Source organism: Eschrichtius robustus, chromosome 13 (assembly GCF_028021215.1).
Source record: "Eschrichtius robustus isolate mEscRob2 chromosome 13, mEscRob2.pri, whole genome shotgun sequence".
NCBI lineage: Eukaryota > Metazoa > Chordata > Mammalia > Artiodactyla > Eschrichtiidae > Eschrichtius > Eschrichtius robustus.
The window spans coordinates 48,086,700-48,107,646 of NC_090836.1; the positions used below are offsets into that span (position 1 = coordinate 48,086,700).

Here is a 20,947-nt window from a genome sequence, read left to right on the forward strand (position 1 = left end):
CCACACCCTCCCAGGATCTCCAGAGACAGCAACAATAAACGGAACACAGATTCCACAGGTCAAGTCTTAGGCAGGGAGAGGACAGGAGTGATACACACTCTAGCCTTTCCTGAGAAACAGCAGCATGGGATGTGCACACATACACATGTTACCCCCTGAACTGCAAAGTAAACACGAGTGGGCAGGTGATTTGAGCTTAGCAGGCAGTTTAGATGGACAGTGGAGAACTGCGTTCTTCACTCCAGCTGAGAAGGAGAAATCCCAGGAGAAGGGACTGCTAAGGGAGAGCAAGACTCCACTCCCTTCCAAAGATCCCTTCTGGTCCAAGGCCTTTTGACCTTCCCAGTCAGCTGCTTTTGCTTTCTGCTGCCACTGGAAGGGTAAGAAGGTGAGAGGAGTCAGGGCTGGTCATGAACTCCAGGGTTCTGCCCTGGGCAGTTCCTCAACTTCTTTGAGAGACTGTTGCCGCTCAGCCCTAGCAGGCTCAGCTGGGAAGGTCCAAGGGCCCAGTCTTCTTTCCAGTCCCTGGAAGATGGGGTCCAACTAAGGCAAAGTCAGTGATCAGGAAGGGTAGGATTGGGGGTCACTGCCTAGAGGGTGGGATCCTGTATTCTTCGGAAGATGGCTGGGAAATTCTTTCCTCCATTGCGTAGAACTTTCTTTCCCTCCTCGGTCGAGGTGCCCAGATGTCCCACAATGGGATCTTCACTCTGGGAGAAGGAAGGGTTCAATAAGTCCTTGCCCTGGTCCCAAGACACCCATCCCATCCTCCTGGCATTAAGCTAGATTCAAAGAATACAGAACCACTCTGGAAAGGACCTTTCCAGAAATCTTTGCAATTTCCCTTAGGCCCCCTACTTACCAGCTCCTCCAGAGGCACACGCTCAAACAGGGGGTGCCCTTCAAAATGGGTGCACATCCAGTCATGTAGCTCCAGCACATCAGTTATGGTATATACCAGCCCCTGCGCAGGCGAAGTCACCTTAGATAGGGGGCTGCATGCAACTGAGCAGCAGGATCACGGGGGTGGTGGTGAGTCCTAAATGCACCCCCACTGAATTCTTAGTGGAAGGTCCCTTATTAGGCCCCTGACCCCATCCTCCCTCCCACTCTCGACTCACCCCAACTCTCAGCACGTAGGCATATTCTGCCAGCAGTGTGGGACTGATGATTCGCCACTTGTGCTTTGTCCGCTTGAAATGTGGGTCAGGGAAGAGGAAGAACATCTTTGTCAGCTGTGAGACAGACGTGTACCAACAGGGTTGTGAGAGCCTGGCCTCCATGCCCCACCTGCTTACCAGCCTAACCCATGGGTGCCCCTCCCCACCTGGCCCTTGCGGAAGAAGTTAGGAAGGTGTTTCATGGCATTGCTACGGAGACAGGCGATGTTCTGGAAACCACCTCCAGGAGCCGCTCGTAGGGCCCGAATCCGGTCTTGCACATAATCTGAGACTTTCACCCGGATCTCCAGACCCAGAATCAGCGTGTCTGGGAACAGCGGTGACAGTTCCACTGGACACAGAAATAGGAATGGAATCATCAACCTCATACTTGCAGGATATACAAAGGAGTCAACACAGGAAAGGAAGCCTCAATCTGCAATTACCAAAATCAGTAATGACAAGTGTGGCAAGAGAGCTACCTGTATGGATGGCTCTGTGCTGGAGGAGTGGGCTGGGGGAGACCCAAAAAAAGTCACCAGGACTGGAAGTGGGAGGGCCTGGGAATACATGTATCTTTGCATGTGCTTTAAAGTCTTCACAGTGTTTTCACACATTGTCTCATTTAATCCTCATTACATTCTGTGGTAAATTGCAAAGATGAGAAAACTGAGGGTTGGAAACGCCCGAAGTCACAGAGCTAAGAAGAGGTAGAATCAGAACTTGAACCATGGTTTTCCGCCACCAAGTACCATGCGCTTCCTCTCTGTCATGCTGTTATTTCTATGGAAGATCTAAAAACAGAGAAGTTGGTCCAGCATGTATGGCTGGGACAATACAGACAACACAAGAGAAATTCGAAAATATGAGCATGGAGAAGGAATGAGTTCTGGTGAGGAAGGGGGGAGGGGTGGTGGTGGAATCCCTGAGAAAGGCAGTTCAGGATCACTGGCCACAGCGACTAATCTCTGATGCTTGTGCTGACCAGCTCACTGACCCGGCACCTGGCAGGTGAAATGGCTCACGTAGGGACTGGGGCCAGGGGCAGGGCCAGACAAGACAATCCAATTTCTAAGAGGCTTTGAGGCAGCCCCCTCCCTTCTCCAGGGCAAAGGCCACAGACCCAGAGTGGAGGGAAAGTGGAGGTTCTCCACACTGATGTCACAGCACCAATGTCTGGTCCGAAGGGGAAAGGCCAACTATGCCCCCGCCCCCAAACCTGCTGAGTTGGCAGAACCTAGGCGTTGCCTCTCCTTGCCCCAGAGAAAGGCCCAGGGTGTTACCTAACAGGCCGCCATAGCCACAGCCTATGTCTGCAAACTCCACTTGGGCTTCAGCTCTCTTTTCTTTCTTATCCTTTGGGTCATCGTGGCTCTGATTTTGAGTCAGTGGTGCAAAGAACTCTGGGTATAGCTCAGACCAATCCATGTCCTCTGGCTTCACAGGGCTATTGGAGAGAAGACGTGAGAAACATGAGAAGGTTGGTCATACCATTGCAGAAGCAGTACTGTGTGTGTGGGTGGATGGGTGAGGGTGGGAGATGGATGAGAGGAGGGTTTCTCAAAAATTCTGTAAGAGCGGGCCCTTTGGCCTCTAGGAAGCACAGTGGAAACCACCCTTAACCCCCCAGTGTGAATCATAGGCCTATCATGAGGCCCATGATTGCTGATCTGCCTGTCTCCATTTCCAGGGTTGATGTGACTCTGGCTGGGCGGCTCTCCTTTCTGGGGCTCAAGTTTCCCTTGTCCCAGAGATTGGCTGCCTAAGGCATAGGGACTTTGCTTTGTTGAAGTTCTTTGCGGGAAGAGGATGGAGTAAGGTGTGGGCAGGATTGTGTATAAGTTTGTCTTCTTTTAAAATTAATTTTTATTGGAGTATAGTTGATTTACAATGTTGTGTTAGTTTCTGCTGTACAGCAAAGTGAATCAGTTATACATATATCCACTGTTTTTTAGATTCTTTCCCCATATAGGTCATTACAGAGTATTGAGTAGAGAGAGTTCCCTGTGCTATACAGTAGGTTTTTATTAGTTACCTACTTTATATATATATAGTAGTGTATATGTCAATCCTAATCTCCCAATTAATCCCTCCCCCCAAATGTCTTTTTTTAAATCCCACAGATGAAACTGAAAGATGGAAACGACATTCGGCCTCCATTACTCTAGTCTCAGTAACAATTTCTTTCTCTTCCCAGACTTGCAACCCTACCCAGCCTTCGGCCAGAACGCCACGCCCCCTCCCAACCCGCCAACTCCGCCCTCTGCCCAATCTCCCCGACCCACCCTCCGAAAACTGACGTCACCCAGCTGATCCTCCCGAGCCTACTCTAAACCCTCCAACCGTCCCAGCACAATCGCTTTTCCGGGCTACTCTGAGAATTCTGCCCTCCTCTCCCTCCCCCGCTCGCCCCTGCCCTGCTCACTCACTAGCGCAGCGTATGGTCCGCCATGGGGTTGGAGTGAGCCCGCTGCCGATAGTAGCGCTTCTGAGGCTGAGGGGCCTCGGCTCCTGCTGCGGCGTCCCCAGTCTCCGTTCCCGCCATGATCCCCAGCCCGGGTTTAACCACCGAACCCACGTGGAGACCGAGGCTCAGGGCGCACGAGAATGACGCACGAAGGCACGTAGTGAGCAGAGCCCACCCCTTAAAGCCCCAGGAGTGAATTCTGCCGGGCTGGGCAGGGAGGACCGCAGAGGGGCCGCGCGGGAGGGCGCCTCCGCGCCGCTGGTCTTTAACTGGGCTGGCAAGGCCAGACCCGCACCCAGCCTCTTTCCTTAGCCTGCTTCTGTTTGGTCTGGGTTACCACCCCGGTTGCAGGCCCCCGTGCACCCCGCAGGTGAGAGGGGTCCAGGGACCCCGCTTCCTACGGTGAATTAATCCTCCCTCCTCTCCCCTTCTCCCGCTCTCCGAGCAGTCGACCGGGTCTGACCCCCGTGGTCCGGCGTGAGTCCCATCGTGTGTGCGCTGGGGACCGGAGCTAGGGAGGCAGCTCCTCATTCCACCTCCAGGAAGTCAAACTGGAGGAAGGAGGGCAAACTCGGGGAGGCGGGGCTCGGTGCCACTGGGCAGCCGAGACGGCCCGCGGTCCTCAACCCCCACGATCCGGGATCCGAGCACTGGCCGGCGTCCGGGCACTCTCGCGGCCAGATGGCGGACCCCCGCCCAGAGCCTGAATCCGTGTTCCCACGGGAGGTCGGACTCTTCGCCGACTCTTACTCGGAGAAGAGCCGGTTCTACTTCTGTGGGCACGTGCTGAGCATCACGGAGAACTTCGGGTCCCGCCTCGGGGTGGCAGCGCACGTGTGGGACGCGGTGAGGAGTGAGCGGCTCTGGGCTAGGGTCCGCGGAAGGTCAGACCCCGGACTCTCGCTTTCCCATATGGAGCATCCCCGCTACAGTCTTATCTTTTCTCTCTTTTCTCCCGTAGGCTCTAAGCCTGTGCAACTATTTCGAGAGTCAGAATGTGGATTTCCGAGGCAAGAAAGTGATCGAACTGGGCGCTGGGACGGGCATCGTGGGTATCTTGGCAGCGCTGCAGGGTGCGTGAGCTTTGCGGTGGGAGGGAGGTGGGGGGAGGACGGGGATATGGAGAAGTTGTCACTTCCTGGGTTCTTGGGAGAGGGGAGTGGTTTGGAACCAGCCTAGTCCCTTCTTTCTAACAAACTTTTTTTGTGTGTGTGTGCCCCTACTTGCTCCTGTGTGCCAGACAGCGCTGATTGGCTGTCAGAGCACCCAAGGTGGTTGATTTGGGGGCAAGGAATAAAAATCGGGCAGGCCTTAGTAGAAGGAGTTTTTCCTACCTTTTTGCTCTTTGTGATTTCATGGAGATTTACAAGGAAAAATCTCCTTTGCTTTATATATGGTCTTCTGTCAAAATGCATAAAAGGGTGTATCCTGTAGGGGGAGCAATCTGCAGGTATTAAACCTCATGAGTAATTTATGACTTCATTGTGAATATATTTTTGATTCTTTAGGTTTTCATTGCTTGGGAGGAACAAGCTGATGAGTTTCTGAGGGTCAGGGTGTGCTTTGTGGGAAGTGGGGTAGGAATTAGGCACTGCAGACTTGGGAAAGGAAAAGGTAAGGAAAATATTCCTCCATTTTTGTCAAGAACCAAAAACTACAAAGGAAACGGTTTCTTAGTTTATAATCTAATGGGCAGGCAAAACTTCACACCAAAAACATTCCTTTAAAAACATTTATGATGTCATCTCCCTAGGAATGCAAATTAACATGTCCTTGTTCATAGGGACATAACAGAAAACACATTCAGGGAAGTCTTCCCAGAGGCAGGCATTCTTCTTTTCATCCAACCAACAGGTATTTGGAGTCCTCTATGTGCCAAGAATCGTGCTAGGTATTGGGATACAACAATGAGTAAGACAGATTTCCTCTCCCCAAGGAGTTTATGGTCTAGCGGTGAAGATGGGGGAAGATGTTACTAGATGAGAACTATGGCAAGGTATGTGCAGAGCAGTGGACATGCTCTGGCCATGTCTCCCTTGACTCTCTGGGAACCCATCAGGGAGAAGCTCTGTCAGATGAGGAGTATGAACATAGCAGGCTCAGAAAGAACCGAGGGAGTGTCAACAGCAGCTTTCCATGAAGGAATGGGTGGATGAGAAGTGGGCAGCTATGCTAAAATGGGAGAAAAGTGGGTGTAATATGGATGGAAACATCTTTCACTTGCTCCCAGACTGGCTTCTCCTTCTTTTGCTCCCTATTCTGCTTCCGAGTCGGAAATCTGGGTGTCATTCTCATCTGTTGCCCTCTCCCCTCTCATCCTGGCAATCAGTGAGTCCTTTGGGTCATATGAACTTAATACTTCCCCAGTTGTCTATTCCTCTTCCCTCCATCTCTAGCTCAGGCCACTGCCATCTTTTCCCTGGATTTTCACAAGTGTCTTCGAGCTTCCCTATGGGGAAGTTTGGCTTGCCCAAACTAGATCTTGTGCTCTTCCGCCACCAAACCTGTTTCTCCCTCAGCCTTCCCCATCTCAGTGAATCAAATTACCATCCACCCAGTGGGAAATCTAGACCCACAATTGACACGTCCCTTTTTCTCACCCCCAACTCCATTATCCAAGTCCGACGGATTTATCTCCTAAAACTCTCTTGAATCTCCTGTTTCTCCATCCACACTGATGGCTCCCCAGTCCTTGTCACCATCACTTGCCTAGAAGGCTACAATTAGTCAAAATGGTCTTCCTGCTTCTACCCCTTGCCCACACCTAGACCTCTGCCCATTCCACCCGGCTGGCAGAGTGATCTTTCAGCATCTCTTCCCCATCTTTCAGTGGCTTCTTGTTGCTTTCAGGATAGAACTAACCCCTTTGGCATGGCCTCCAAGGCCCTGCGTCTCCCTCTAGCCTCTTTCTGTGCCTCTCCCTCTCCCTCTTGTATTCCTTGTGCTACCTAGTGCCCTCCTATCAGTTCCTCAAGCCTATCTTGATGTCCCCTTCCTTGGAGCCTTCCCACTGGCTGTACTCTATGTCTGGAACCCTTGTACCACCTGGTTAATGCATATGCCTTCTTCAGCGCTCAGCTCAAACGTCACTACCAAGGGAAAACCTCCTGGACACTCCCACCCCTAGGCCCTCCTAGTATAATACACACAACTGTGCTGACTGGTTTTATTTTATTTATTTATTTTGGCTGCTCCTCGCAGCATGCAAGATCTTAGTTCCCCAATCCGTGCCCCCTGCGGTGGAAGCACAGAGTCCTAACCACTGGACCGCCAGGGAAGTCCCTGGTTTCATTTTAAATTTGTTGTCACTATCCTCAGATGCATCCTTAAGCGCTGCCCAGCTAGCCTCTTACCCTTCCCTCACCCACTTATTCTTCTGCTCTCCTAAACATCTTGTTTCTTATCTTTTTGCCCTTCAAACTTCCAAATGTCTCCTCAGCTGATGACTTTGTTTCCTAGCTCTTCTGATCGCTTCTGTTTTCTCATAGAAAATATCCACATGTTCTTATCACAGCATCTCTTCCCCCAGCTGTGTCTGTGTCTGTCTGCACTGCCTTCTCTCCTGTTACCATGGCAGACGTGCTGTGCTCCTAGTTAAGGTCAAGTGTGTGTCATGAGACCCCAAACCTTCTCATCTACCTAAAGACACTGTTCCTGCAAACACCCTGCTCCCCCACCTCTCCTGCATTATCCGTTTTCCCTTCTCTCTGGATCATTCCATATGTGTGTTTGTGTGTATTATGCACATAAATATGCTGTAATTTCTCCTATCAGAAAAAAACTCTTGGTTCTACACATCCCTCCAGTTACCACTCCATTTCTCTGCTCTGCTTTATGACAAAACTCAAAAAAGTTAATGCTCATTGTCATTCCTCTCTTCCTATTGTTTCCTCAATTCCATTCTAGATTCTACCCCCCTCCCCAGCCCATCCTGCCCCCTCCACTCCAGTTGCTCCAGAAAGGTTGTGAGCTTCACTTCTGACTCCATGTTGTTAAGTACAAGAGTCAGTTATGAGCCCACCTTACTGGACTTGGCAGTGTTTGTCTCTCCCTCCTCCTTGGAAGACGCTTCCTTTGGCTTCCAGGGCACCACACTTCTGGGTTCTACCCACCTCACTGGCATTTGTTCCATTCTCCTTTGTTGGTTCCTGTTCTTCTTCACAACTGAAAGTCTGAGCACGCCAGGGTTCAGGAGCAGTCCTTTGACCCCTCCCCTTTTCTGTCTACACTCACTCCCAAGCAGTTCCATCACCTCGTGGCTTTAAATGCCCTTTCCATGCTGATGACTCTATGACCCTCCCATTTATATATCCAGATTTGTTTGTATAATCAGCTACCTACTCGATATCTTCCTGTGGTTGTCTGATGTACATCTCAAGCTTAATGTGCCCAGAAATGCACTCATGATCTTCCTGTCCATACCTGCTCCTTCTGCAGCCTTCCTCACCTAAATAAGTGACAACTTAGTCTTCTAGTTGGTCAGGCCAAATATCTTGGAGCCATCCTCAACCCCCCGCTCCCAATATTTCGTATCTAATCTGTCGGCAAACCCTATTGACTCTACCTTCAAAATATATTCAGGATCTGACCACTTTCCTAGACATTGCTGCCCTGCCTAGAATCTGGCCCCTACTATTATTTCTCTCACTTACTCTGCTCCAGCTACTGGCCTTCCTGCTGGTCCTTAGACTTGCCAGGCACACTCCTGCCTCACGGTCTTTACACTTGCTAGTCCCTCATTTGGTACATCTTAACCTGAGAGACCCAGAGAGTTTGCTCCATCACTTCCTTCAGGTCTTTACTCAAACATAATCTGCTCCATGAGGCTTTCCCTAACTATCCAATTTAAAATGACATTCCTGCCCTGTCCCTCAAGCATTTCTTATCCTCCTTCCCTGCTTAATGCTTCAGCATAGCATTTATTACCATCTGACTTACAGTGTGTTTTGTTTGTTTCATTTTGTTTGTTGTTGTAGGTCTCTTGCCACTAGACTATAAGCCCCAGGAGCAGAGGGATTTTGTCTGATTGGTTCACTGCTGTATTCTCAGCACCTGGCATATAGGCACATAATGAATATTAATGAATGAATTCTGAGTATTTTCTCTTTCTGTAATAATCACCATGATCGTGATTAAATAGTTTTGCATTACCTCATTTGTCTCTACCTCTATAACAAAACTCAAGGAAGGCCAAAGTTTTGTTTTACTCACTCCTGTACCCCCAGAACTTAGTAGATGCTCAATAAATATTTTTACTGCATGAACGAAGCTTTCTGAAGTCCTAATCTAATCATCTTCACCCTCTGCTTCTGCCCTTAAAACCTGTTGCTCTCAGGATCAAGCCTGAATCTCCTTAGCATGTCATAATCATTTTCCTCTGTACTCTCATGTCTTGACACTTTTCTCTTCCCTTCCACATCCTCTGAGATCCAGCCTTCCTTGAATACACTGTGCTCTCTCGCAACCAGGCCTTTGTACTCTCTGATCTCTGCTTGGGAAGCTCCACTTGACTAACTCCTCCTTGTCCTTTAAGGCTTGCTGAGGTCATGTCTTCTGGGAAGCTTTCCAGATCCATGAGGGCTGGTTTGTGTCAGTAGGGGGTGGGTGCGCAGCCCACCTCCAGCTTAGTCCTGCCCAGGCTTCTGCTGACATCTAATTGTCGTGTGTTGGGCAGAGAGGTTGAAGATTAGCTTAGAGAGAATGTTAATGTTGTAGAATGTAGAGTAATGAGATGGCTGTGGATGAGGTTGAGGTTAGGACACCTAAAACTCAAAGTGTGGACTTTGGGCTGTCCAAACATTATCCTCTAAGCCCTGAGGTCTCTGGACCTTCTGGGCAGGAGCCGAAACCCCTTGGTTGGTCCCTCTGACTTGCATTTCTCCTCCTTCCTCTCTCTCAGGGGGTGATGTTACCATCACTGACCTGCCCCTGGTCCTAGAACAGATCCAGGGCAACGTCCAGGCCAATGTGCCGGCTGGAGGCCGGGCCCAGGTCCGCGCCTTGTCCTGGGGGATTGACCAGCATGTCTTCCCTGGAGACTATGACCTGGTGCTGGGGGCTGATATCGTGTATCTGGAGCCCACCTTCCCACTGCTGCTGGGGACCCTCCAACACCTGTGCGGGCCCCATGGCACCATCTATCTGGCTTCCAAGATGAGAGAGGAGCACGGGACAGAGAGCTTCTTTCAGCACCTCCTGCCCCAGCATTTCCAACTGGAGCTGGCCCAGCGGGATGAGAATGAGAATGTTAACATCTATAGGGCCAGGCACAGGGGACCAAGACCTGCTTGATGTCACCCATCTGCTCCTCTGAACACCTTGTTCTAATGAAGGAACTGCCATATGTCCAGAGCTATAAACATAAGGACCAAAAACGATGGATTTCCCTTGCCGCTGTCTTTCCTCCTTCGCTTTTTGTTTCCTGAGATACTCTTGGGCAGGTGCAGGGAGGTGCTACGTGCTAGGCATACTAGAGCCCTAGCTGTACTGGGCTAGAGCGCAAAGGAAATTCCCAGTTCCTGTTCTCAGCAGAGGAAGATGGGAGGGTATCCAGGATTTTAGGGGAAGGGGAGGTAAGTGGGATGTGTGAACAGTGGCTGCAGAGAGACAGTCATGATCCTGTCTAGTCCTGCTGTTGTCTTTTTATACAGAATGGATGATTTTTTTTCCAGATTCTACTGGAATTTTTTAAAAAGGAAAATAAATAAGCATTGAAGATCTCTTCTGCATCCAGAGAACTCGGGCTTTTACTGGGGGGCTGGGAAGCAAGAAACCTCTGACCACCCACTTCTTGCTTCTAGAGATAGTCTGGTGGAACCATGGCTCTAACTGGGTCAAGTCCTCCCAGCCCTGAAGTTGGGGATAGGCAGCAGAGCTGTCCTTTGGACCTTAGCTCCTTCAGTCTTTTTGGAGTTGCAGCCCTGATCACTAAGTACCAGGTTCTCTTTGATTTTTCTTTAGGTTTCCAGTCCCTGTCAGTCCTTCCTTCCTAATGTGTTTTGCCTTCACCTCTTTTCTCCTCCCACTGTGGGGCCTCTGATGGGGGCTCTCCTGCCTTACTCCTTGGGCCACACATCACCTCCTGGGGCCTCCTGGCCTCCATTCACTCCCCTTCAAACCATTTTGTAAACTCTGGTGATCTTCCAAAATCAGCTCTGATTAGCTTCTGCTGCTGCCCAACAGAAGCAAGAATAAGCTCTTCTGCTTGGTACTCAGTGTGTCCCGTGTGATCCCAAATTATCCTTCTACTTCATTTCCTACTGGCTTCCTACATGTATTGCAACCTCTGGCCAAATTACAAAAGGTCTACTCTTTGTTCCCTAAATCCACACCAAGATTCCCTGCCTTCTTCCTTCATTCTTTTTGATGATTCCCTGCCTAGAAGGACTATTTCTACCTCTCAAAATCTTCATTACCCTTAGCTTCTCTCCTGAAAAAAAGCTTTTCCTGAGCCTCCTGTTTGAATATGATTTCTTTCTCCCTTGAGACGCTTTAACTAACTGTTCGTCTTGTGAGGCTTACCTTGTCTTGTGTGATCATTTGTCTGCTCCCTGTTTTCTCACCATTAGATTACCTTGAGGGCAGGGCTATGGTTCCTGGCACACAGTTGGTGTTCATCAAATATTTTTGTTCATTCAACACATATTTACTCCTCCTCCCTATGTGACCTTGGCCAAACTTCTGAACCCACCCAACTACCTCACAAGTTTGTCATGAGTCATAAATGGATAATGAATATGAAAGTACATTGGAAATAAACATGAAGTGTTACCACGTGTCTTGTATTGTTATTTTGTGACAATTCTGTCTCATGCTTTCCGTTATTTTACCTGCGGGGGGTAGGTAATTCCCTTGTGAAATGTAGTCTCAATACGCCAAGTAGGGGAGGCGAATGCGCCCCCCGGACAGCAGGTGGCGCCATCTCCGCTTGGCGCGTTCCGGTGGAGAGTTTTGGCCCCGCCGCTACGCCGTAGGCCCGTGGCCTCACCGGTGCGGCAACAGTGTACGGCCCCCGTAAAGATGTCGCTGCTGCGGTCCCTGCGCCTCTGTCTGGTCGCGCGGGCCGGGAGCTGCCCAGTGCGGGCTCTTGGCCCCGGCCCCGTTCTGCCTTCCTTGCAGGTCTCCCGTGCGCCGGGCACGCTCCCTCCCCTTCCCCCGGCTGCGTTCGGCTCCATCTCCCCCTTCCCCGCAGCTCGGTCCCTCTTCGCGGTGCAGCGTCCGGGCGCTGCCTTTCCCCCACCCCCTGGGTCTGTCTCTCCTAAGGGCGCCTCCCGGCCGACGTGCTCCCACCCCACGAGCTCCTCGCTGCTTCCTGCTTCTCATGCCTTCTTACTCCCTCCAGGCGGGACCCCTTCTGCTTCAGTCGCCCCAACCGTGGCATACATTTCACGCTGGGCCCTGGCTGTCCTCCTCGGCTTCCAGCAAGGAGCTCCTCATGAAGCTGCGGCGGAGAACGGGCTACTCCTTTGTAAACTGCAAGAAGGCTCTGGAGATTTGTGGCGGGGATCTCAAACAGGTGTGGGGGAGGAAGTAGAGGGGAGCTGGCGCGGGGGTGGGAGTGGGGTACTGGGGCCCGACCCCAGTGCGTTTGGGAGGTCGCGTAGAAGTCAGATCTGCTGCCCAGTGACCCATAACGACAGAGTCCTAGATAGGATTCTGACTTCAGTGACAATCTCATCCTTTGACTCTTACCTGTGTCGAAGCAATTGACTCAGGGTCGCACGGCTAACAAACTATTCCATGCAAGGCTGCTCTGAGGTTTCCTGCTGCTTGGGGCTGAAAGGGCTCGTGGGAGCTTTGGAGTCAGAGCGACGACCAAGACCCAGATCGTGGTATCCTCACACTAATCCTATGACGTTGGACACCTTACTTAATATTTCAGAGTTGCATTGTTCTTTTTTATATAAAGAAAATAGTAGTATATGCCCCATAGAGGTGTTGTGAAGATTAGACTTATCCAAAACACCAGGCATGATGCCCACTGTTTGTCATTTAATAACAAATGTCATTTAATAAATGATAGATTAGTTTCTCTTATAGGGCTGAGGGGAAGGAGAAAGAATTGGGGAACCTGAGGTATTTTAGAGCCCCATTCTGTTCTAAATTCTGTGCCTTTGTCATCTGCCCTTTATCTTTTTTATTTATAGGCAGAGAGCTGGCTCCACAAACAGGCCCAGAAGGAGGGCTGGAGTAAAGCTGCCAGGCTCCATGGAAGGAAGACCAAAGAAGGTCTGATTGGGCTGCTGCAGGAAGGAAACACGACTGTGTTAGTAGAGGTGAGTTGTCAGAGTTCCAGATGCCAGGAACAGCTGTCCGTTGGGTGTAGGCTTTGTGGTAGACCCTTTGCATTCTTAAAGAAGAGGTGTTTGAGAACCATAAAAGCTAGTTAGAATTAAGCCCGTGAGACCCCAGTTACCAACTATGGATTCATTTAAGTATAGAAATGCACAGGTTGTGGGTGAGAAAAGGCCTAGTAGTGTAGACTGTTATTCCTAAATGTGAGTCCATTGTGGCCTTACACCTCGTCACTGATTGTTTCCTGGAATAGTTAGATTTTAAAGCTAGGAATTATACTACTTAGATGATGCACAGCGAGCAGCTGTTTTAGAGGAGGTTTAGGGGCCCAGTTGGTGAAGAATCAGATGTGGATTAGTCTAGAGCGAGAGAAGAGATAAACAAGCTGATAAACAAAAGTGGTTTGGTGTCGGAGGAGCCTAGGGAATGAGGCGATTATGGCATGTGCCACAGGCAGGTGGTGAACTTGTAGTGAATCCTTTGGGGGACGTTATGGAACCGTCCTGTGAATGCGCAGGTTATTGCTAACTCATTGGCACAGCAGGAATCACTTCATTCAGTTTCTGGCCTCAAGCTAGTAGAGGAACTGTGGATTTAATCCTAGAGACATTTATTTCTGTTTTGTTGCATCTGCTGCCTGTTTTATCAATACCTTGCTTTAAGGCACTTTTAGTAAACAGCTATTAGTAAACAGACTATTAGTAAACAGCTTATACAGCAACATCAATTTGTTCCCACAGGTGAACTGTGAGACAGATTTTGTTTCCAGAAACTTAAAATTTCAACAGTTGGTCCAGCAAGTAGCCCTGGGAACCCTGTTGCATTGTCAGAGCCTAAAGGATCAACTGTCCACATATAGTAAAGTGAGTTTTGGGGTTGTCTCCAACATGCTGGATTTGTTCCTCCCCTCTTAAGGTCTTTGCTATTCCATTTTTTCAGACATTCTCATGTCTCACTTCCTTATTTCATGTCTCTGCTTAAATGTTATCTCTCTGGAGAGGAGTACCTTCCTCCTATTGCTCTATCCCCTTATTTTGCTTCACTTAAAATCTGTTGTTATAGTTCTTATATATTACATTTTAATTTATTTATTTCTCGTTTGCCTTCCCCAATAGAATGTAAGCTTCATAAGGCAGGAGATTTGTCTTTTCACTAGTGTGTCTCTGGTGCATGAGGAGTGGGCCCAGCACTTGCTTGGGGCTCTGTTGAATGAATGAGTGAATGCCAGTGGAATACAGTCCATCAAATCAGGTGAAGCTTTGTGTTCAGAAATCTAGAATGGCCTGAGGAAAGGATTTCTAAATGTAGATACTGGAGAAGGCACAATTTAGGAGACTAAGCATATTCTTATCTATAGAAGGATCAAGGAAGGAATTGTATCAGTATGCCTTTGATCCATCCTTATTGCCAAGGCAAAAATGAACCAACTACTCACAACAATTTTTTTGTTTAGTACCACCCTTTTCCTTCTGTTTATCTTTCTTTTGAGATCTTATGGTAAATGTTAATTATTACTGGCATTAAATAGTCATATTACATGGAAAACTATGTTGAGATTATTTTTTAGAATTGTACTGAATAGATGAGTCACCTGAAGTAGAAATTCTAATCTTGAGTTTGCCAGTAGCTGTTTGTAACCCTGAGCTATTCACTTACTTTACTGTGCCTCTGTTTCATTATCTGTAACAAGGGACTTTGGTCCCTTTTAGCTTTATTAATTTTTTTTTTAAATTAATTAATTTATTTATTTTTGCTGTGTTGGGTCTTTGTTTCTGTGCGAGGGCTTTCTCTAGTTGCAGCAAGCGGGGGCCACTCTTCATCGCGGTGCGCGGGCCTCTCACTATCGCAGCCTCTGTTGTTGTGGAGCACAGGCTCCAGACGTGCAGGCTCAGTAGTTGTGGCTCACGGGCCCAGTTGCTCCACGGCATGTGGGATCTTCCCAGACCAGGGCTCGAACCCGTGTCCCCTGCATTGGCAGGCAGATTCTCAACCACTGCGCCACCAAGGAAGCCCTAGCTTTATTAATTTTTTCCTTTTGGTCTTTATCTTTTTAAAACTTTTATTTTGAAAAAAATTCAAATTTGCAGAAAAGTTGCCAGTATTCTACAGTAAACTACAGAATAATTTTATCTAGATTCACCATTTGTTAACATTTTGCCTTATTTACTTTATCATTTTTTATATTCATATTATTGTCATCACTATTGTTTTTTTTATCCTTTTGGGAGTATGTTGCGGACATTAGAACCCTTTATCCCTTCAGCATGCATCTCCTAAAAACAAGGACATTTTCCTATATAACCACAGTACAATGATCACATTCAGGAATTTTAACATTGATACAATATTTTTATTTAGATAATATACAATATACATTCAGTTTTTGGCAACTAGCAGTTTTTCTTGTGATCCAGGATCCAGTCCAGTAGCATGTGTTGCAATTAGTTGCCATGTCTGTTTGGTTTCCTTTCTTTGTTCCTCAGCCTTTCTTTGTCTTTCATTACATTGACATTTTTGAATGGTACAGGACAGTTTTGTAGAATGTCCTTCAATTTGGGTTCAACTGATGTTTCTTCATACTTAGAATATGGATTTTTGTAAGAATCTTAAATAAGTTACCCTCTGTTTTTCTCAGAACATCACATCAGGAGGCACGGGGGGGTGGGACTGTGGTCTTGTTATTGATGGTGCTAATTTTGATCTCTTGGTTAAGGTAGTATCTGCCAGGTTTCTCCACTCTAAACTTACCATGTTCCTTTTTTGTAACTAGTAAGTAATCTGTATGGGAGATTTTTTTGGGACTGTGTAGACATCCAGTTCTTCAAAAAACTTTTGCCTAAAAGTTTTAGCATCCCTTGATGATTCTTGTCAGGATCAGTTGTTACTGTGATAGTTGCATAATGGTTATTTTTCTAACCCTTACAGTTTCTTTCACATGTGTTAGTTTTATTAGGTGGCATTCTATTGTAATAAGGAGACTTCTCCTCTCTTTATTTAGCGATTTACTTAGTAGCAACTTTGACTCATAGATTCTTCTTTTATACAATTCATTATACAATCCATTGGTCTTTTTTTTTTTTTTAATGAATTTATTTATTTATTTATTTTTGGCTGTGTTGGGTCTTTGTTGCTGCACGCGGGTCCATTAGTCATTTTAATGCTCAAATTATCCCCGGATTTGGCAAGTTTAAGCCAAGGCTATGCAAGCCGGCTCCATTGTCTTTTTGGTATGGCCTTATTATTTTCTGACTATTTCCGTACTTTTTGGCATAACAGAGTATTCTGGGTTTATGTCATACTTTCCTTGCCCCAGCCATGGGATTGGTAACTTCTCCAAGGGGTCCTGATCCTTTCCGGTGGGGGAATGGTTTTTAGAAACCAAGATCTGGGCAGCATTAGGTATGCTTAATTCTACTGAGATGTCATTGCTGCTCTGCTCTTTCAGCAGAGCTAGGAAATGAGTGTGTGTGTGTGTGTGTGTGTGTGTGTGTGTGTGTGTGTGTGTGTGTGTGTGTGTTTCAGTTCTAATCCTGCACCACAGGCTTCTTTCTTTTCTTCCCCCTTTCTATATTTGTACCTTCCTTCTCTCATAGTGAATACACTGGCTTCTAGCAACTTCAGTATGTTTGCTTGTTTACTCTCTGTAGGGTACACACTTTGTTTCAGAGTTACTATCCCTGACCACTGCAAATAACAAACCTACTAAGGAGTTCAAGATTTCTTTGATGTTCTTTTTGTCCTTACTTTGAAGTTATGTGGCCAAAGGACTGTATCAAAAGTAACTTGGATTAGTTTTTTCCCCCCTTTTGAGATTGTGTTATTCCTTTGAAATACAGTTACAATCTCTGTTTCTGTTTAGTCAGTGTTTGTTTTCACCCCCAATCCTTGTTAATTTAATTTTATTTTTGAATATGTAAAACATTAACAAGGTTCTGGAAGTTAAAACTCTCCTCCCTCCTCCCCCAACCACATAGACAAGTCTTCCCTCCTCTCCCTTCCACCCCATTCCTGTCCACTCCTGTAGATAACCATCTCCACTAATCTCTGGTTATCCTTTTTGCAAAAATAAGCATATTTATACAAATATTTATTACACAAATGTTGGTATAAAATGTATGTATTCTTTTAATTTGCTTTTTTCACTTAATATATCCTGGAAATATTCCATAACAGCTCATGGAGACCATCTTTTTTTTTCTCTCTTTTTTTCCAACTGCATAGTATTCCATTTTGTGACTGTACTGTGGTTTATTCAGCCAGACTCGGCCTGTTTGGACATTTAGACTTCCCAGTATTTTATAATTAGAAATAATTGCTCAATGAATAACTTTGTGCCTATGTACTTTTGTATTGTTGGAAGTGTATTAGAGTAAATTTCTAGAAAAAGGATTGCAGGGTCAAAGGATAAAAGTGTATGTAGTTTTGTTAGCTATTGTCCAATTCCCTGCCATTGGATTTGCACCATTTTTCATTCCTACCAACAATCTACAAACCTTTTAGTTTCAACATTTTATGATTGTATGAAAATATTGTTTCTGATTTCTAGGAAACTACATTCTAAGAAGTTAGGCTACAGATTGGGATGGAATTGGGGGTGGAGTGCTTAGCAATTTTTAACGTTCTTGGCTTAATGAAAACATTATCTATTTATACTTAGTTGTCTTAAATCATTTTCTGAGAAATAGACTATATTTTTGCTTAGTCTCTTGGTAATTTTAATTATACAGACTGACTCGTGTTCATTTTCTTTGTGCACTTAGGGCTTCTTGAATTCCTCTGAGCTCTCTGAACTTCCAGCTGGGCGTGAGAGAGAAGGCTCTCTCAAGGATCAGCTGGCCTTAGCAATTGGTGAGTATTTGTAAGGATCTGGAAACTGGCGGTTAATAACTGGATCTCCTGGTATCTTTGTTATTCCTCCAAATCTAGATCAAGAATTACAAGGTCAAGTTCCTTCAAGGGTCTGATAATCTGAATGTGAGAGGTGGGTTGTGTGTTAGATATTAGTGAGCAGTGGACACCCTGAAAAGCTCACACTCTGCTGAAGAAAACCATTACCAAGCCACCTGTTATCACTTTGAGGGAAATGGGATCCCAGTGTCATCAGAATTTTTAAATTCCTTTAAAAGAATTTAGATTTGTATGAAAAAAATTTTAGTTTTTAGCTGTTTGCAACTAATTAAAATTAGTAGGCATCGCTCTGCTGACCAAACAAAGCACGTCTTTAGGCAGAGATGGCCTTTTGACCTCCGGTTGACTACCTCCCTATACACTAGGAAGGAAATAGTCCGTCAGAGGTCATTTCATCTTCTTTATGAAGGGATCCAGGAGTATTTCAGGGCATCATGTTTAGGAATTTGTCCTCTCTTCAAAAAAAAATCTGATCCTGAATTTGTGAAGGTACATTCTCTCAGAACCACTGGATATAGGAGCCGTATCTGGATCATTGGCGGTGGGAGTAGTAGGGATTTTGCCTTCTTCGTACATGTCCTTGATGGAAGGAGGGAGGTACGGCTGGGGTTGGAGCTTGCTGGGAATTTACTGCTCATCTGATGTTTCCAGTCAGGACATCAATTCTGTTTTTATCAGGTCATCTTGAAGTATGTATGATGTTTCAGTGAGTCATGTTTGAAAAACCAGATAGACAGCCGTGTATGGAACTTATTAAGAAATTCTGGAAGAATTGGGTGTTTCAGCCTTGCCAGTTTCTGGGAATTAACTATTGGGTAGATGCTATGAGCTGTTTTAAGATTCCTTTTGGTTTCTGGATACTTCCCTTTTATGACTTTTAGTTATAACTATGGCTAATTAAGGAATATTTACCCAGACCCCTTTGTTTATTCTCCTACCCCTACCTACCTTTTGGCTTCTTTGGACTTCTGTTAGAGGGGATAGCATCCTGAGAGAAAGGAGGAAACTAGAATCTGTTTTTGGTTCTTATAAATAACTCTGAAAATATTATCTTTTAATTTTTGATGAGGGGAAGCTGAAACCACCAGATGACATGGGGCTTTGGATTTTCTGGGGCTTTTAGTTTTGGACTTTTTCCTGATACAATGGATGATCAGGAGTTGTCTGTGTCAGTTATAGTGGTTTTTGGGAGGGATGGTGATTTGGTGGGAAAAAACACAAATGGTTTGGAGTCAGATCTGAGGGGGGGTTTTTTTGTTTTTTTTAAGATTTTTTTTTTTTTTATGTGGATCATTTCTAAAGTCTTTATTGAATTTGTTACAATATTTCTTCTGTTTGACATTTTTGTTTTTTGGCCACGAGGCATGTGGAATCTTAGCTCCCCAACCAGGGATTGAACCTGCACCCCCTGCATTGGAAGGCGAAGTCTTAACCACTGGACCTCCAGGGAAATCCCTAGATCTGAGTTTTAATTCCAGCTCTGCCATACATTAGCTCTGTAGCCTTAGGCAGTTTCCTTAAGCTCTCTAAGCCTGAGTTTAAGGTAGTGATGATAGCCAGATTGGAGCACTCACTATGTGCCAGATACTGTAATAAGTTCTTTTACGCATTTTTTTCTCCCAATAACCCTGTTCTCTGGTTATTTTAAGTGGCATCATCTCCATTTTACAGAAGAGAAAATGAAGGCTTGATGAATTAGTAAATGGGGTTATATCATTAAGTTACTTGCCTAGGGTCGTAGCCAGTGAGAGGCAGAACTGAGACCTGCGCCCAGGGTTTGTGTGACACCAGAGCCTGTGTTTCTAAATACCAGCATGGCGCCTAGTTGGTGTTCTGTAAAGTACACTCCATTTCTCCCACCCTCTCCCCCCACACCTCTTTTCCTATTTACACTGAAAATGGTATCTCTCCCTCTGTGGCACATCCACGGTGTAAATGCGGAGGACTGTCTCCCAAACTTGGCTGCCTCTGTGCGTATTTTAGTACTACCATGGGCATCATATTCTGGAAGTGTGTTTTTTGTTTTTGCTCTCTCACAGGGAAACTGGGAGAAAACATGACTCTTAAACGAGCTGCATGGGTGAAGGTGCCAGCTGGGTTCTATGTTGGCTCTTACGTCCATGGGGCAATGCACAGTCCCTCGCTCCACAACCTGGTGCTGGGGAAGTATGGGGCCCTGGTCATCTGCGAGACGTCTGAGCGGAAAGCAAACCTTGAAGACCTTGGCCGCCGCCTTGGGCAGCATGTGGTGGGCATGGCTCCTCTCTCTGTTGGCTCCCTGGACGATGAGCCTGGGGGAGAGGCAGAAACCAAGATGCTGTCCCAGCCATACTTGCTGGATCCCTCCATCACACTGGGACAGTATGTGCAGCCCCAAGGGGTGTCTGTAGTAGACTTCGTGCGGTTTGAATGTGGAGAAGGCGAAGAGGCAGCAGAGGCTGAATAGGTTCCAGAGAGAGACTTTTGGCCCAGGAGAAAATGTTTATTCTTAACTCTGGACATTATTACAAAAAGGAGTTATTTCCTAAGCCTCTTCAAACCCAGCATTTGTTTTTCATTTGAGTTTATAATGAAATCATATACTTCATGGGTTAAGCTATTAAATAAAATTGTTATATAATAAAGAGAATAGAATCTTTTCTTTGTTTGCGTAATGCTGGGTCTAGCTTTTTTGTGCCTGACTTGTGACAGGTTTTAGAGAACAACAGGTGGGTCTCATTGAAGTGACTGACAGTGTCTGGGAGAACAGGCGTCACCAACTGCGCTGCTGCTGCCTTCAACGCGGATTTATTATGGTGTCCCTAAAATGTCTACCTTGTTCCATCCTACTCCTGTGACATAGAACTCTCTTGTTCGGTTTCGCTTTGTGACGCTTTGGACTATGCTTCTATCCTGGAACTTCCCAAGTTACATTACTTGTGCCACATGGATTCTTTTGGAATTGTTGACTCAAACTTGGAGTTGTCTGGAAAATGTGGTTCATTTGTTGATGTCTGTAGCGTGCTTTGAAGGCTCTCTGCAGTGGTATACACACTGATTCTGGCCTCATTACTGAAATTAATAACACATGGCCCTGTTTCTCCTCTGGATAGTGGGGTGTGGATGGGTGGGGACTGAG

At 46.5% G+C, this 20,947-nt stretch overlaps 3 protein-coding genes across 5 annotated transcripts; 2 read left to right on the forward strand and 1 right to left on the reverse strand.

Moving 5' to 3' along the window:
• Positions 1-46: 46 nt before the first annotated feature.
• METTL1 (methyltransferase 1, tRNA methylguanosine) lies at positions 47-4,707 on the reverse strand. Of its 2 annotated transcripts, none has more exons than XM_068560375.1 (6): positions 4,091-4,707; positions 2,444-2,607; positions 1,328-1,512; positions 1,122-1,235; positions 863-964; positions 47-710 (listed from the first exon to the last, which is right to left on the reverse strand). In XM_068560375.1, the coding sequence occupies exons 1-6, from the start codon at positions 4,156-4,158 to the stop codon at positions 591-593; spliced, it is 753 nt and encodes a 250-aa protein (XP_068416476.1). In that variant the 5' UTR covers positions 4,159-4,707; the 3' UTR covers positions 47-590. The 2 variants fall into 2 exon arrangements, with proteins under 2 accessions (XP_068416476.1, XP_068416475.1); XM_068560374.1 differs by lacking the exon at positions 4,091-4,707 and adding an exon at positions 3,590-3,821.
• Positions 2,495-11,394, forward strand: EEF1AKMT3 (EEF1A lysine methyltransferase 3). Of its 2 annotated transcripts, none has more exons than XM_068560377.1 (3): positions 2,495-2,640; positions 4,589-4,700; positions 9,527-11,394. In XM_068560377.1, exons 1-3 carry the CDS (start codon positions 2,587-2,589, stop codon positions 9,916-9,918), a joined length of 558 nt encoding a protein of 185 aa, XP_068416478.1. In that variant the 5' UTR covers positions 2,495-2,586; the 3' UTR covers positions 9,919-11,394. The 2 variants fall into 2 exon arrangements, with proteins under 2 accessions (XP_068416478.1, XP_068416477.1); XM_068560376.1 differs by lacking the exon at positions 2,495-2,640 and adding an exon at positions 3,916-4,473.
• A 212-nt stretch (positions 11,395-11,606) lies between these two features.
• On the forward strand, positions 11,607-20,483 carry TSFM (Ts translation elongation factor, mitochondrial). The gene is made up of 6 exons (XM_068560373.1): positions 11,607-11,745; positions 11,969-12,142; positions 12,774-12,902; positions 13,662-13,784; positions 17,682-17,769; positions 19,869-20,483. The coding sequence occupies exons 1-6, from the start codon at positions 11,647-11,649 to the stop codon at positions 20,273-20,275; spliced, it is 1,020 nt and encodes a 339-aa protein (XP_068416474.1). The 5' UTR covers positions 11,607-11,646; the 3' UTR covers positions 20,276-20,483.
• The last annotated feature ends 464 nt before the right edge of the window (positions 20,484-20,947 follow it).